The following is a 14,888-nucleotide window of genomic DNA, read 5'->3' as shown; positions in this document are numbered from 1 at the left end:
CTGCAAACCTTTGTGCTGGTACACCATATGAAGTAAATGACGGGATTTTTTTTTTTTTACCTCATCTAATATGTATCAAGCATACGAGCTGGTGTTTTAGAACAGCCTAGACAAGTAAATAACAAAAAAGAAAAAAACACTTGCTAAACTTCTAAAAAGTTACTGCCTTATTTGTTTTCCCTGTTGAGCGCGCAATGCAATGCGGATAGTGCTGCGGGGAAAGGTTTGACGGCTGTTAGTACATTCATGCTTAGCACTTTTCACAGTGGTGGGGAGTCGAACCCTAAATCTGAGGGGTCCGAGCGCAGCGACGGAGCCACTCGCCAAACGTGGCGGGCTCGGTCACCTGTCTGTTTGAGTCATTCGTTCTTTTTTCAGTTCATATGACTTCAAGCAGTAGGTGTCGGTAATGCTCATTGAAGCTGGTGTCACCTCGCCGTAAAACAAAACGAAGAAGAAAATGACGTCACTTCCCGTTCACGAACAAGTCGTGAATTGAATTTCCCGTTCATCAACTGAACGAATCTGTGAGTGAACGAGTCAGTGATTTGCATTTCCAGTTCATCGCGAGAACGGATCAGTGAGGGAACGAATCCTGACTTTCCCGTTCGCGAACGAGTTAATGGGTGAACTGCATTCCCGTGCATCAACGGATCAGTCAGTGAACGTGTTGCGTCTCCTGGCGTGAACTATGTAAGCCAGAATGTAAAGAAAGAACCACTCACTGAAACACCACTTCTTTTATGCGCGTTTTCTCCAAGCTAACGGCTAACTTTATTGCATGAAGGGATGCGCCGTTATGCAACAACGGGGAGATGGTGCTTCTCTTTGGGTAATCTTGATTTTGTACACTTATAGTAGTTTTTAAATAACGTGTATGCATATATACGCCTAAATATTGTTATCCAATATATCTACTGCAATTTCACATTAGATTGCTGGTTTGAAATTTATTTTTCTTCTTATTATTATTATTTTAATAAACATTAAAACCTGTTAAAACTTGTCTGGTGTTTTATTCCTTGTTTTTATTTTTTTGGACATGAAAAACAAATCTGACATTTGGTTAACATAATATAACAATATGTATATGTGATTTACGTTGTGTAATATGTGTTGGTGGCCCCCAAAATAAAGAGCAAGTAGTCAAATACACATTCTTGACACGTACAAAAAATGCATAAAGTTATTAGGTACACCTGAAAATGGTGGTGTACCTAATGTAGTGTCCGTGTGACGTCACAGATCAACCAGCCAATCAGGAGGTGGGGGTGAGGGCGGGTGTGGCACTTTTCACTTTCGGTTCAGCTTTGGCCATGATTTTTCCCTAATGAAGTGGCCTGTTATTAGATACACCTGAAAATGGCGGCGTACCTAAAGGAGTGTCCGTGTGACATCACAGATCAAACAGCCAATCAGAAAGTGGGGGTGAGGGCGGGTGTGGCACTTTTCACTTTCAGTTAAGCTTTGACCATGATTTTTCCCTAATGAATTGGCCTGTTATTAGGAACACCTGAAAAAGGTGGTGTACCTAATGGAGTGTCCAAGTGACGTCACAGATCAAACAGCCAATCAGAAAGTGGGGGTGAGGGCGGGTGTGGCACTTTTCACTTAAACCTGGGGTGTCGACCTCCAGTCCTCGAGGGGCCGCGTTCCAATATGTTTTCAGAGTTACCCTCGTTAAACACACCTGCGTGAAAAGATTTTGGTCATTTTCACGTTCTGCAGGAGCTAAAACTTTTCACGCAGGTGCACTTAACGAGGGAATCTTGGAAAACATGTTGGAATGCGGCCCCGAGGACTAGAGCTTGACACCTGTGACCTTTGACCATGATATTTCCCTAATAAAGTGGCCTGTTATTAGGTACACTTGAAAATGGCGGTGTACCTAATGGAGTGTCCGTGTGATTCCCTCGTTAAGCGCACCTGCGTGAAAAGTTTTAGCTCCTGCAGAACGTGAAAATGACCAAAATCTTTTCACACAGGTGCGTTTAACGAGGGTAACTTGGAAAACATATTGGAACGCAGCCCCGAGGACTAGAGCTTTACACCTGTGACCTTTGACCATGATATTTCCCTAATAAAGTGGCCTGTGATTAGGAAAAAGAAAAAAAAGAATAAATAAAGGGTTAATTGCACAGTAAGGTATATTCCCACACCTGGGATCGAACCAAATTCTTACTGAGCGAGAGCCCGTGTCACTAACCAGTCGGCTATTTCAACCTGGCAGCCCGTGGTCGTCTGCACTGTTTTGTACTAGTGATGTACATTCCAGTTCTCAAGTGAATCTTTAGAATCGGTTCGCTCAGAATTTTTGTTCAAAAGAATCGTTAATCGAATCGTTCGCTACACTTTCTTATTTATTCATTCTTTTTTTTTTTTTTTTTTTACCTCGTGTAGTGTACCTATTGTAGTGTCCATGAGGTGTACCTAATCACAGGACACTTCATTACGGAAAAAGCTTAAGTGAAAGTGAAAAGTGCCACACCCGCCCTCACCCCCACCTCCTGATTGGCTGTTTGATCTGTGACGTCATTCGGACGTCACATTAGGTACACCGCCATTTTCAGGTGTACCTAATAACTTTATGCATTTTTTTGTACGTGTCAAGAATGTGTATTTGACTACTTGCTCTTTATTTTGGGGGACACCAACACATATTACACAACGTAAAACACATACATATTGTCATAGAAAGCAGTGAACCAAATGTCAGATTTTTGTTTTCATGCCCCAAAAAATAAAAACAAGGAATAAAACACCAGACAAGTTTTAACAGGTTTGAATGTTTAATAAAATAATAATAATAATAATAAAAGTAAATTTCAAACCAGCAATCTAATGTGAAATTGCAGTAGATATATTGGATAACAATATTTAGGCGTAAAATTACTATAAGTGTTATAAAATCAAGATTACCCAAAGAGAAGCATAATCTCCCCGTTGTTGCATAACGGCTCATCCCTTCATGCAATAAAGTTAGCCGTTAGCTTGGAGAATGCATAAAAGAAGTGGTGTTTCAGTGAGTGGTTCTTACTTTCTTTGGCGAATCGTAAATCTACATTCTGGCTTACATAGTTCACGCCACGAGACGCAACACGTTCACGGACTGATCCGTTGATGCACGGGAATGCAGTTCACCCATTAACTCGTTCGCGAACGGGAAAGTCAGGATTCGTTCCCTCACTGATCCGTTCTCGCGATGAACTGGAAATGCAAATCACTGACTCGTTCACTCACAGATCCGTTCAGTTGATGAACGGTAAATGCAATTCACGACTCGTTCGTGAACGGGAAGTTACATCATTTTCTTCTTCGCTTTGTTTTACGGCGAGGTGGCACCAGCTTCAATGTGCATTACCGACACCTACTGCTTGAAGTAATATGAACTGAAAAAAGAACGAATCACTTTAGGAAGTGATTCGTTCACTCTCGTTCACTGAAAGAAATGTGTTCTTTTGAACGAATCGTTCACTCACGAGCCAAGACTATAGCCAATGTAACACACTGCAAGATGAATAAATTATTTACTGGATGGATTTCTTTAAAGACACAGCCAGAGTGAACTCACTTTAAATTTGTGTCACAGTTGACAAAGATTTTTGTTTGCTTCTTAGCAGGATGTTAGGAACACTGACACTTGCCCTTTACATATATTGCCCCAAATCCATGTGCATGTACTCATTTGGACACATTTTTAAATGTAATGCTGGACAATTACTTTTTCTGATTTTTTGTTTTACTTCTATGATGGATATTTGATCTTTTTTTTTTCTTTTTTTAGTTTTACGTCTATGATAATGGACAGTTACCACACTTGTTTTTCTCATTGAGAGTTGCTGTTCTGTTTCAGTTTTAAAGGAGAATTGAATTTTCTGGTTTTACTTCTGCAAGAGACAATCACATTTTCATGTTTTCAATTTTATTCTGTGATGATGAACAGTTAAAACACATCCATGCTATAATTCTCCAATAATAGATAGGCTATTGAGAGCTACAACATTTTCTCATTTTATTTTGTGACAGACACATGCAATTTTCTCATTTTCCATTTATTTTAGGGATAATGGACGGCTGGTTTTTCCCACTTTGCTTCAGTGACAGACAGATGGATTTTTGTGTCATGGACAGTTAAACATTTTCTTGTTTTGTTTCCGCGTTTTATATTTATTATAGTTATGCTTCAGTACTGACTGACCTTTGTTGCATTTTTCTTGTTTTAGGTTTTATTTATGTAATGTTCAGGTGAAATGTGTTCTCATTCTTGTTTTCCAGTTTCACCAACTTTGACCATACACAGTAAGTACATTTTCTCAATTTACTTCTGCAGTGATAAAATATTATTTAACGTGGGGCCAACGACTGCACGCACCTGGATGTTATACTTTTTTCCTCATTTGACCACAATTGTCAGAGACATCGTATTGCGTTTCAATGCAGATTATTTAATTTCTGGGGTGCTCTTGATGTTTTACCTTTTTTTCCTTTTTTTTTTTTTAACTAAAATAAGGACTTCAAACTCAATTTACCTTTATGGACTGCAATTTTAGCCAGAAATAATTCTCAACTTTCTTATTAAACGTACCATTCATTCATTTTGATGCGAAGAAATAACAAATTTGACGAAGAAATAATGTGCTTTACTATTTCTTCAGTTTGTTTGTAAAACATAAAATGGCTAACAATAATAATATTACATTAGTACACTAAAATTACAATGTGGGATAAAAGTTCATTTATTTCAGTAGTTCAATTCAAACACGGAGAATCGTAAATTGTTATAAGAAAAAATGTCATTCATACATGCTTCCCATGGATAACACGGCTTTGGTAATCAAAGTGGAAGATTTGTGTCGTGGAAGTGGGAGGAGGGATCCTCACTCTTCCATAGACCCCCACCTACAATCCCTCCCTTCTCTCAGTGCAGTGAGGAAAACTCAGCAGATGGCGAAACACTTTCTAAGGGCATTTCAAGCCTCTTCCCACTGTCCCATTTACTGGCATACACACAGCTAGCGCTCGTTAGCACATCGACATGCTTGAGTGAATATTACACGATGGGTGCAGCATATAGGCTTAAAAGAGGCTCACGGTAAGCTAATTACAGTCTCGTGTGGGTTTTGCTGCATCGTTGCCATGGCAACCTAGCCTGAGCTCGGGCAGATGCACAGATATAAATATAGGCTCCTGCAGAACGTGAGGATGAACTGATCATTTCAATCAGGTCTGTTTAACGAGGGAAACTTGGAAAACATGTAGGAATGCGGCCCCCGAGGACTGGAGATTGAGACCCCTGATGTAGATGGTGAAGAGGTTAGGATCGAGTACGGCGCCCTGGGGGACCCCACAGGTGACAGTGTGGGGGGGAGATTTAGCATCCCCCAGGACCACATACGCGGTCCGGTCAGTGAGGTAGGAGTGAAACCAGCGAAGGGCACTGTGGGAGAGGCCAATGTGGTGTTGGAGGCGGTCGAAGAGGATGTTAAGGTCAATGGTGTTGGACGCAGCAGTGAGGTCAAGAAGAATGAGGAGCGAGGTGGAATGGGAGTCAGGGGCCATAAGAAGGTTGTTGGTCACTCTGGTTAGGGCTGTTTCTGTGCTGTGGGAGGGGCGGAAACTGGATTGGAATCACACGAATTTGATGCACAATTTGTCTTCGCGGGCCACATAAAATGATGTGGTGGTCCGTATCTGGCCCCCGGGCCTTGAGTTTGACACCTGTGGTCTATATGTACCAGTGTAGGTGTAATGGTGCTTCGATAAAGAGGGAGAACAAAGTGACTCCTTAAACGTCTTCAATACAAATAGTTGTGTCCCACCCATCGAGTGTAAAAAAAGTTGCTGGCCATTACGCAATATATTGTCTGTTACTTAGCCTGATCGTTACAATAAAAATAAATATACACACAAGGTCTTAACTCTTTGTTTTGTTTTGATTGACAATTAAACTGAGAGTGGCAATAAACAACTTGAATCTAGAATATCTAACTGACACTTGCAAATTCAGGCAAAATGCATCTCCCTTACACACACACTCTGTAAAATCGGGGTGAGGGGGGGATATTTATTTAAGAACACTATATGCGCCACATACTTGGATCTGCTATAATTGACAGGTATAATTTATGGTGATCAAGTAATGCTGCCTCAACCAGGGAAAATACAATCCCTTTTGTCCTTGTAAGATTTCACGTAGAGCAGGTTAATTTTGTCAAGGTCCCGTAATTATAGATCCTTGGAGGAAATTATTTGAGAAGAGCAAGCTACAGAACTTTACGTTACTGAGACATTGGGAACTGGTTTGAATTGTGAGGGGTGAGGTGGGATGCATGCACGTTTGCTTTAACACAGGGGTCCCCAAACTTTTTCCTGTGAGGGCCACATAACTTTTCCCTTCTCTGATGGGGGGGCCGGTGTCAGTTTGTAACAGAAAAAGTGTGACGATCGTAGGGGAGCTTAAAAAATTTATTGTTTTCCAGAAAGCCGCATATAACCAAATAACGGTTATTTAATAACCCTTTCCAGGTTCTTTACAGAAAAAAAGTCAGGAAACAAATAATAACACTATTAATGAAATAAATAATAACTAAATAACCCTCTCTGAGTTCTTCACAGAAAAAACAGGAAATAAATAATAACTAAATAACTCTCTCTGGGTTCCTCATAGAAAAAAAAGCCATGGAACATTAACTTTCTGTTGTGCCATGCACAATCTTAACAGATAAAAGTTCAGCTCAGTTGTCAGAGCAGAATCTCTCTGACACATATGAGCAGTCTCTTAAAGTTCTTGTGTTCCTTCCTTATAATCCTTTTGTAGGTTCCAGTAGGCTTGTAGACACCGCTGTCTTTTTTGTTAAAGTTTGCTAGTGCGTCATAGTCTGGAGTAAAATTTGTTGTGGCAATTCTTAGGTGAGATCCGAGGTGTTGGTCCGTTTACCTCGATCTGTGACGGTTTGATGTTGACGTTCATGTGGCTGAACGTCACGTCGCGTACGTCGAGCCAAATTGGCCACTCTCTTTTAAACGCTCGGCACTGTGTCCACCTTGCTTTTCCTTGGGCGACTCATTTTAATGGAAGGATTCCAGGGGAAGGTTTGTGGGTGGCTTTAGCGCAAAACTGCATCTGAAAGCTCAGCGCGCGAATTACAAGAATGCTGTCGTCACAGCCCACGCTCTAAATTCGGGACTGATACAAATAGAGCGCGAGTGCGCCATGTCCGTACTACTGAGTACGTACACGCACTTGTGAGTGTGCACCGAGCTTTCTGACACGGCTTCCGGTAGTAAATGCGCAGGCGAGCGCTTCCCCATCTACTGGGGAAACGCAGTCATTGCAGGCAAAAGGACCAAAAAAAAAAGTTTAATAATACAATTTGTTCAGGGTTGGCGGGCCGGATTAAACGGTCCCGTGGGCCGTATCCGGCCCGCGGGCCGTAGTTTGGTGACCCCTGCTTTAACAGCTTTGTGGAAGTCTTCTGGCAGGCTGGTTCACTTTGATGGTCTTGTACGAGACGACAGCACCACTCAGTGGTGATTGGAGGCACAGCTCTAGAAAACATAAGAGTGGTTCAAGCCAGACTTCAAGATAGTATTGCTTAATTTAAAAAAAATATTTTGTAGCTCTCATGAATAAAAAATGATAACTAAACATTTAGACAATGCTTGTAGCTCAAAACTATGCATAAAGGTTTCAATTGTAATGTAAATAATGTAGATTTACAACTGCTGTACATACCATCTTATGAATTCAATGCAGTATACGTAGTGTTGGTCCAGTTGACAATAATCTCAATAAGAGTCAAAATTACAGGTAGCTCTAGGTAGATTTTTACTTTTATCTATGTATTATGACGAGAATTACGTTGTGTTTGTTTTAGTGTTTTTCTTTTTAAATTATGATTACAGAAGTGCACTTAAGCAGTCTCACCGCTGACAGAGTAATTTTCATCTCCATTCAGATTTTCCACTGTTGTTTGTATGAGTTTTGACTTGACCAAGTTTGAACGCCCTGTTGATAAAGAAAATCATTAAGAACTTTTTTTTGTCCTGAAAGCCTTCACTCGACACAAAATGGCTTCCCAGTGGTCTCACCACAATCAGTCATCGCCCTGTCTGCAATCTTGTCTTGCCGATGCTTGCTGATGATGGCCTCGGCCCTCCGCCCATTGATGAGGGTGTCAGGCAGGGCCAATATCTCAGTCTTTCTCAGGTTGCTCTTCACGGCCGTGGTGGCGGTGGACCGAGCCACCGGAGGGAGTAGCTGCTGGTACTTCTGGTCAGAGAAATCCAACTGTGAGCTTTGAGCTGTTTGAGGCCTGAAAGGATGATTTTGCTAAATTAGGTGGACATGTGATGGAAATACGACTTTTTAATGGCTGCTATGTATACAAGACTGGCATCTGGCACACCCTTCTTTCTGTGTCACTTTAGGATGGTTATGCTATGACCTGTCTACATTTAAGGGTCACCTGTGCTTGGTCAGGACAGAATACACCTGCTGCAGCAGCAACTCAGCTGCTCCCGGTTTACAGTGGATGGTCCCGTAGATCAGCTTCTCAGACAGGTGCAGACGCAACTTCTGCAGTGCCTGTCAGTACAAAAAAACATGCTCTAATTGATGCATTTAAAATTTGAGTGACGACATCATACACACACATATATATAGATAGATAGATAGATAGATAGATAGATAGATAGATAGATAGATAGATAGATAGATAGATAGATAGATAGATAGATAGATAGATAGATAGATAGGACCTTAATGGCATTGTCTCCCTTCATAAAGGGAACACAGTCAACTGAAAGCAGAAGACGTTATAAAATTAATTGCAACATTGCCCGAATCTGTTTTTACGTTTTTTTTCTTCTGTTCTTACTCGGCGTATCTTGTTCCAGTTGTCCTGCTTGATAGAGAATGATGTTCCCTTGGTGACGCAACAAATTTCAAAATCCCTGGGATAATAACGGCAAAATATCTCAGCTACATGGTAGCCACTGCAAAATTCTCTGGGAAGATAAAAGACCATACATAACATGACAACAAAGGGGTAAGTAATTGATTTGATCAGTTGTCTGTTAAATTGTATATATGTATGTATTAATATTACTTCTGTGGAGGTTAAGGCCAAGGGGGGGGAAAAAACACTGTTTAATCTGAGGCCTACAACTAATGATTATATTAATAGGTAATTAATCTGTCAATTATTTTATCAGTTAAATAGATTTTAATATCTGCCCCTTTATTTGTAAATAGAACGTTATTTTAAATTGTCAGAGCATAAATGCAGTTTTTTTTAATTTGATCCTCAACATGTCAAAAAATTGGCAAAAATGTTGATCATTGTTTTCCAAAGTAAAAATCGGCTTTCATTGAAGACCAAAGAAATCTTACTACTATCTTTACTATTGCGAGAGGGGCAGAATTTTTTTGGACAAATTCAAATCAAAGGAGGTGACTAGATGCTTATCAAAAAAGAATCATATCAAATTTCAATCAATTTCCTAATCGATTACTTGTCAATTAATCAATGCACGTCTAATATCAGAAAACAATTATACAACCCTTGGGCGACAACAACCATGAAAGAAAAATTTGTTTTGAATAGCGTTTTTGTCATTTTCATTTTGTATGCATGACGGGGAGAAAATATTTTTTTTCGGGGAGTGGGGGTTGATTTTATCGCTGATTTTAATATTACGTACTGTTACTAATAATGAATTCAATATGTATTTATATTTAATTTAAATGGTAATTGACAACTTATTTACCTGCGTATGTTCATTGGTTGGATAGTCAGTTCGAGGCTCTGCAGCCATCTTGTGACGTCCCTCGGCAGCCCCGTCATTGTTTTTTTCTTTTTCTTTTTTTAACCCTCCTTCTCAAACTGTTTCGTGGACTGGCTTCAAGCCAAACACCGCACAAATCGAATCGCGTTCTCTCTGTTTTCTTCTCGTCGTCTGCGTCCTCCCTTTGTAACACAGGGGCGGTTTTGGCGAAAGCTAGCCAGTGTGACGTTGCAGGCCTTCGGTGAGTAGGGTTGTGTAACTATGGCAACTCTGCTTCTTCCTCGCGTTTTCCCGATGGGAGCAAAACAATGGCTGTTGTGGCGCTTTGCTGCCTCATAGTGGTCAAGCTTGCAACTACCACACTGCTCCCTTTGAATTAGGCAAATTATCCGTCTATAAAATAAAGTGTTTTATTGAGTTTTCAACAGTCCACAAAGCAGAAATAAACGTAATAGCGTACAATAACATTTTTCAAAGTGCATTTTGTGAAATTTTTACAAAGGCTATTCATCACCAGTCATCATAATGTAATGTAGGTTGCATATGGTACTGGGTCACTCCCAGTTTTTTTTGTTGCGAAACAGGCAGCTCGCAAAAGGTTTACTTGGGTGGGTAGGCACTTCAGAGACTCAATTATTTGCATACAACCTATTAAAAAGTCATTTTTGCCATTATCACTGGTATTGTAGGAAGTTCCTGATTCGACCCGGCAGGGGCAGATGACAGAGGAGGTGCAGTCTGTCCCGGCCGATGCACGTCCTAATGCACTGGCGGCACAGCTGAGTCAGCATTCGAGGCATGGCTACAAAAAGGGAAAAAATCATTATGAAAGGAGTTTAATTCATAAAGCAGACAAGTACAACTTTACCTTCGTAGAGGAGCAGGAGGCCTTCCGTGAAGCTGCTGGGCGGGGCCACATCCACTGGTCGTCGACACTCACCGTCCCGGGCATTGATGTCGGCACCAAAGTCAAGCAGCAACTTTACAATTGCAGTGCAGTCTTTCTCTGCCGCTGCATGCAAAGGCGAGTCCAGGGATTTGCCTTTTTGAACATTAGCGCCTGAAAGGGAAACACAAAGTATATCACGTACGGTCAAACACCAGTGAATATGCTTATAAATACTAAGGTTAAATATCATTTCAAGATTTTTTTACATGACCCCCAAAATAATTGGTTGACAGATTACTTGATTTCAAAGAAATACACCAAAAGTGTGTGTGGCGTTCGGCGAAGAAACTTCTGCTGACAAACCAAGCTAAACTTAGCACCTTCATCATGCACAAAGATCTTTGATGCATTAAAGAGGAGAGGAGCTTCATTTAGTCAGACCTTAACCAAAACAAGAGCTTCACCGTCATCTTGTGGCATATATATTAACCATTTCAGTGGGAGGGTGGAATCAATTACATGCAGATTTTTGCTTTTCACAGCAGGGTTCATCCCACAGTAGTTCCTTGACACCAATTAAGACATTCTCATTAGCCAAAACTCTGGCACCATCTTTTGGTATTTTAGGTTGTTACGGAAACAGCCCAAATTTCCCCAATAAGTGAGTTCAACTCGAATAGTAGGTGAATTTGTGAATAGCAAACTGCAGTTCATGTTGAGACAGGCACTCACTAGAGTTAAGAATTTTCCACCGCTAATAATGTCTCGGACGCCATTTTTGTGTCAGCCTCAAGACAATTGCACTGGTAAATATCACACATGGATGATATTTAAACACCTCCAATGTTCACATTTACCAGATGAAGAGATGGATGGTAAATTCTACGCATTAACAGACCAAAAACTCTCATTGGATGCACTGAGAACTATTTAACAAGACAAAAAATGCTAAATCAAAGCTTTAAAAGGAATGATGTCATGACATTGTTCTAGAAACAATGATGCGTTCAAAAATACTAGAAAATAAGGAAGGGTTTTTAGACAAGGTCACATTGATGAAAAAGCAATTATTGTCAGCCTTGATGTATTCATGCATGTTGGGAAGGAGTGAAATCAAACTTTAAGAGTTTGTTTTGTTTGTAAATAGTCAAACGGGCTGAGAAATTCTGGACCTTTTAGGCAAGAACAGCAATGATGAAATTATGGACAGAAAAGCATTGATGTCATGGCCGTCATGAAAACAGAAACTGTGTTGCAATTTAGAATGTTGGGAAATCCTAAAAGTCTCCCCAGGACTTAACATACCTTCCCTGAGAAGCTTCCTGGCACATTCCAGCTCCTGGCAGATGCAAGCGGTGTAGAGCGGCGTGCCCAAGTGAGAGGTGTCCATGTCTACATCCACACCCCACGTCAGCAGAACGTCTACGCAAGCACAATGACCTTGACGGGCGACGGGTGGGAAATTCAATTTTTTCCTCAGAAATATATACTTTTTTTTGTCTTTTTTTCTTGGCAATACTATGTACATTTTTTTTCTTTTTCCCCTTGTAAACATACTTATTTATATATATTACAAAATATAGGACTCTAGAAAATATATTTACAAAAAAATCTTAGCTATATTTGTCAAGTCAAAATTACCAGATTTTTATTTATCAAAAATATCCTGGTGTTTTTTTTTCTCAAAAAATATCCAACTTTTTAAAAATGGAAAACATTAACTTTTTTTCTTGAAATATAACAAAATGGTTAGGGAAATGGACAACGTTTTCTCGAAATAAACACATTGTTTTTGGAAACTGAATAACTATATAGTGATCCCTCGTTTATTGCGGAAGATACGTTCCAGAACCACCCACGTGAAAATTTGAGAAATAGAAATTTATTTATGTATTTATACACTACATTAAGACTTTATAAACCCTCCCCAATACTTTTACGCTACATAAACGTTTCCCATTCCCTTAATAACCATTTCCACACTGTTCTGTGCATGTATTGTACCTTTACAGTAAATAAAACAAAATGTATTTAAACATTGTTATCCTGTCACTCTCTGTCGGTTAGTCTAGCTAATTATTTTTCCCATTAATTTCTTATAAAAATCCATGAATTAGTGAAGTCGCAAATGGTGAGGCGCGGAGTGACAAGGGATTACTGTACTAAAAATATTGAGCAAAATGTACTGACCTCTGCGAGTGGCTTCGTGGATGGGTGATGGCTGGTGGGCGAGGCTCTGAGCCCTGGCGCCGTTTTCCAGCAGGACTTCAGTGCACGCCGCACTGCCCACCACGCAGGCGTTCAACAGCGGTGTGGCGCCATCGACCGTCAAGGCGTTGACCTGCAGACACCCTTATATTACTGCCGGGAAAGTGGTTGAAATCACTGTTTTTTGAAAAAGTCACCGACGTCGGCGCCGGCGTCGACCAGGGCTCTGGCGCAGGGTGCGTGGTCTCCAAGGCAGGCTTCATGGAGAGGGGTGACATGGTCGATGGTCACGCTGTTAACGTTGTGACCCTGAATGTACACACGTACACAAACATTTAGTTTGTTGTTTCCCAACCTTTAAAGCACAAACTCATGTTAATTGGGAGTGCCACCAGGTATTATTGAAGTGCCTCTGATTAAAAGAAAATAAAGTTGAGATGTTCTATTCTGCATTTCCTATCAATCCACTTTACTATACTGTATCCTGAGATTATGATGACATTAGCATAAGTACCCACAAACTGATTTACTCGGGCCTCCCTCAAATAGAATATTAAAAAACAAAAAAAAACAAAAAAAAATAGCTTTCTTTTACAAAATGACATTTTAAAAATGTTTAAATGTAAAAAAAAATCATTAAATGTTTGGGTTAATTTAAAAATGAAAAAGTTAAATTTTTCAAATCCCTTTTGTAAAATAGTATTTGATTTGATTTTTTTAGAGAACATAAATTTATGAGAAAAAAATATTTTCTCAAGCTATTTTACAAACATTGAAGAAAATATGCATATAAATATGAAAATATAAATGTATTTTATCTACTTTTTCTCACATGTACCGTTTTTTTCCGTGTATAATACGCAAAATTTAACTAATTTATTGTCCTAAAATCTGGGGTGCGCATTATACATGGGTACAATTTTTTTTAAATTTTTTAAAAAAAAAATTTTTTTTTTTTTTTTTTTTTTAAGAAAATCATGGTACTGGTACGAGTATTGATTTATGTATTGTTCTCTTCTTGTCATGTTGTGAAAGAATGTGGGTTGAATAAATACCGAAAGAACAATAGTGTGTTTGTACTGTGCTCTGGTCATTTCGTCAAAGAAGGGATAATAGTCCTCTTCTCTTCTTGACTGACAATGAATGTGATAGCTTAATACAATCAGCAAATAACAAAATGCGTATTACAGGTAATATTTTATTTCACAACACTTTGCCTTGTTCCTTTCGTCTCTGCTGTTCACTTCAAACACGCTCCATACGAACGCAATGCTCTCGTATCAGACGCTTGCTCGATCACCTGCTCGTTTGCTGTCACAATGTACCCTACACAAATCCGAAACATTTGTTGCGGCTCCGAGTCACGACGAGGGGCAAGTTTTGGTTTCCAAGGGTGTTATTATTCCTCTTCAACGTCTCTCCCATACAGAGCCGCCTTTTTCACATGTCCGCACGTCACTTTCCTCTCTTTTAATCTGATCGCGGTGGTGCCTTTATGGGCAGTCGGAGAAATCAACGCCAACAAAAAAAATACATCCAGCCTAGTTAAGACCATACCAAAGACTATAAAAATGGGACCCATTGCCTCCCTGCGTGTGTGACGATCATTGGGACTTAAAAAAAAAAAAGAAAAAAAAAAAAAATTAAAAAAAAAAAAAAATTGGGTGCGTATTATACATGGGTACAGGCTTTTTTCCAGCATCAACATGCCATTGTTAGGGTGCGTATTATACATGGGGGCGTATTATACACGGAAAAAAACGGTAATTACATTATAACTTTTTTCTTCACCATAATTTTCCTTGAGAATTTACAATTCTCCTTAATATTTTTTTCTAGAAAAAAAACTTTACAATTACAAATGATTTTTTCATTTAACACATGCCTTTAGAAAAAATACAGTTTATCGAGTGTAACATTTCAATAAAAGAATAAAGTTAATTTCTCAACCCCAAACTACCCTATTTTCTGGATTCCTGACCTACAACTTCAATCTCGCCAC

General features: G+C 39.6%; 2 protein-coding genes across 3 annotated transcripts in view; both read right to left on the bottom strand.

Moving 5' to 3' along the window:
* Window positions 1–4,456: 4,456 nt before the first annotated feature.
* On the bottom strand, window positions 4,457–10,056 carry spata4 (spermatogenesis associated 4). Of its 2 annotated transcripts, XM_037261776.1 has the most exons (7): window positions 9,772–10,056; window positions 8,880–9,009; window positions 8,469–8,587; window positions 8,092–8,315; window positions 7,928–8,008; window positions 7,460–7,548; window positions 4,457–6,348 (listed from the first exon to the last, which is right to left on the bottom strand). In XM_037261776.1, exons 1-7 carry the CDS (start codon window positions 9,846–9,848, stop codon window positions 6,343–6,345), a joined length of 726 nt encoding a protein of 241 aa, XP_037117671.1. In that variant the 5' UTR covers window positions 9,849–10,056; the 3' UTR covers window positions 4,457–6,342. The 2 variants fall into 2 exon arrangements, with proteins under 2 accessions (XP_037117671.1, XP_037117672.1); XM_037261777.1 differs by lacking the exon at window positions 8,880–9,009.
* Window positions 10,057–10,180: 124 nt separating this feature from the next.
* asb5a (ankyrin repeat and SOCS box containing 5a) overlaps window positions 10,181–14,888 on the bottom strand; it is an 8,125-nt gene continuing 3,417 nt past the window's right edge. The window contains exons 3-7 of the mRNA XM_037261770.1: window positions 13,088–13,195; window positions 12,869–13,019; window positions 11,984–12,118; window positions 10,658–10,849; window positions 10,181–10,591 (exon numbers count right to left, since the gene is read on the bottom strand). Coding sequence (XP_037117665.1) covers window positions 10,464–10,591; window positions 10,658–10,849; window positions 11,984–12,118; window positions 12,869–13,019; window positions 13,088–13,195 — 714 coding nt within the window. The 3' untranslated portion in view covers window positions 10,181–10,463. The remainder of the gene's footprint in view (window positions 10,592–10,657; window positions 10,850–11,983; window positions 12,119–12,868; window positions 13,020–13,087; window positions 13,196–14,888) is intronic.

The sequence above is a fragment of the Syngnathus acus genome, chromosome 10 (genome assembly GCF_901709675.1).
Source record: "Syngnathus acus chromosome 10, fSynAcu1.2, whole genome shotgun sequence".
Lineage (NCBI taxonomy): Eukaryota > Metazoa > Chordata > Actinopteri > Syngnathiformes > Syngnathidae > Syngnathus > Syngnathus acus.
This window is presented reverse-complemented; position numbering and strand designations above follow the sequence as displayed.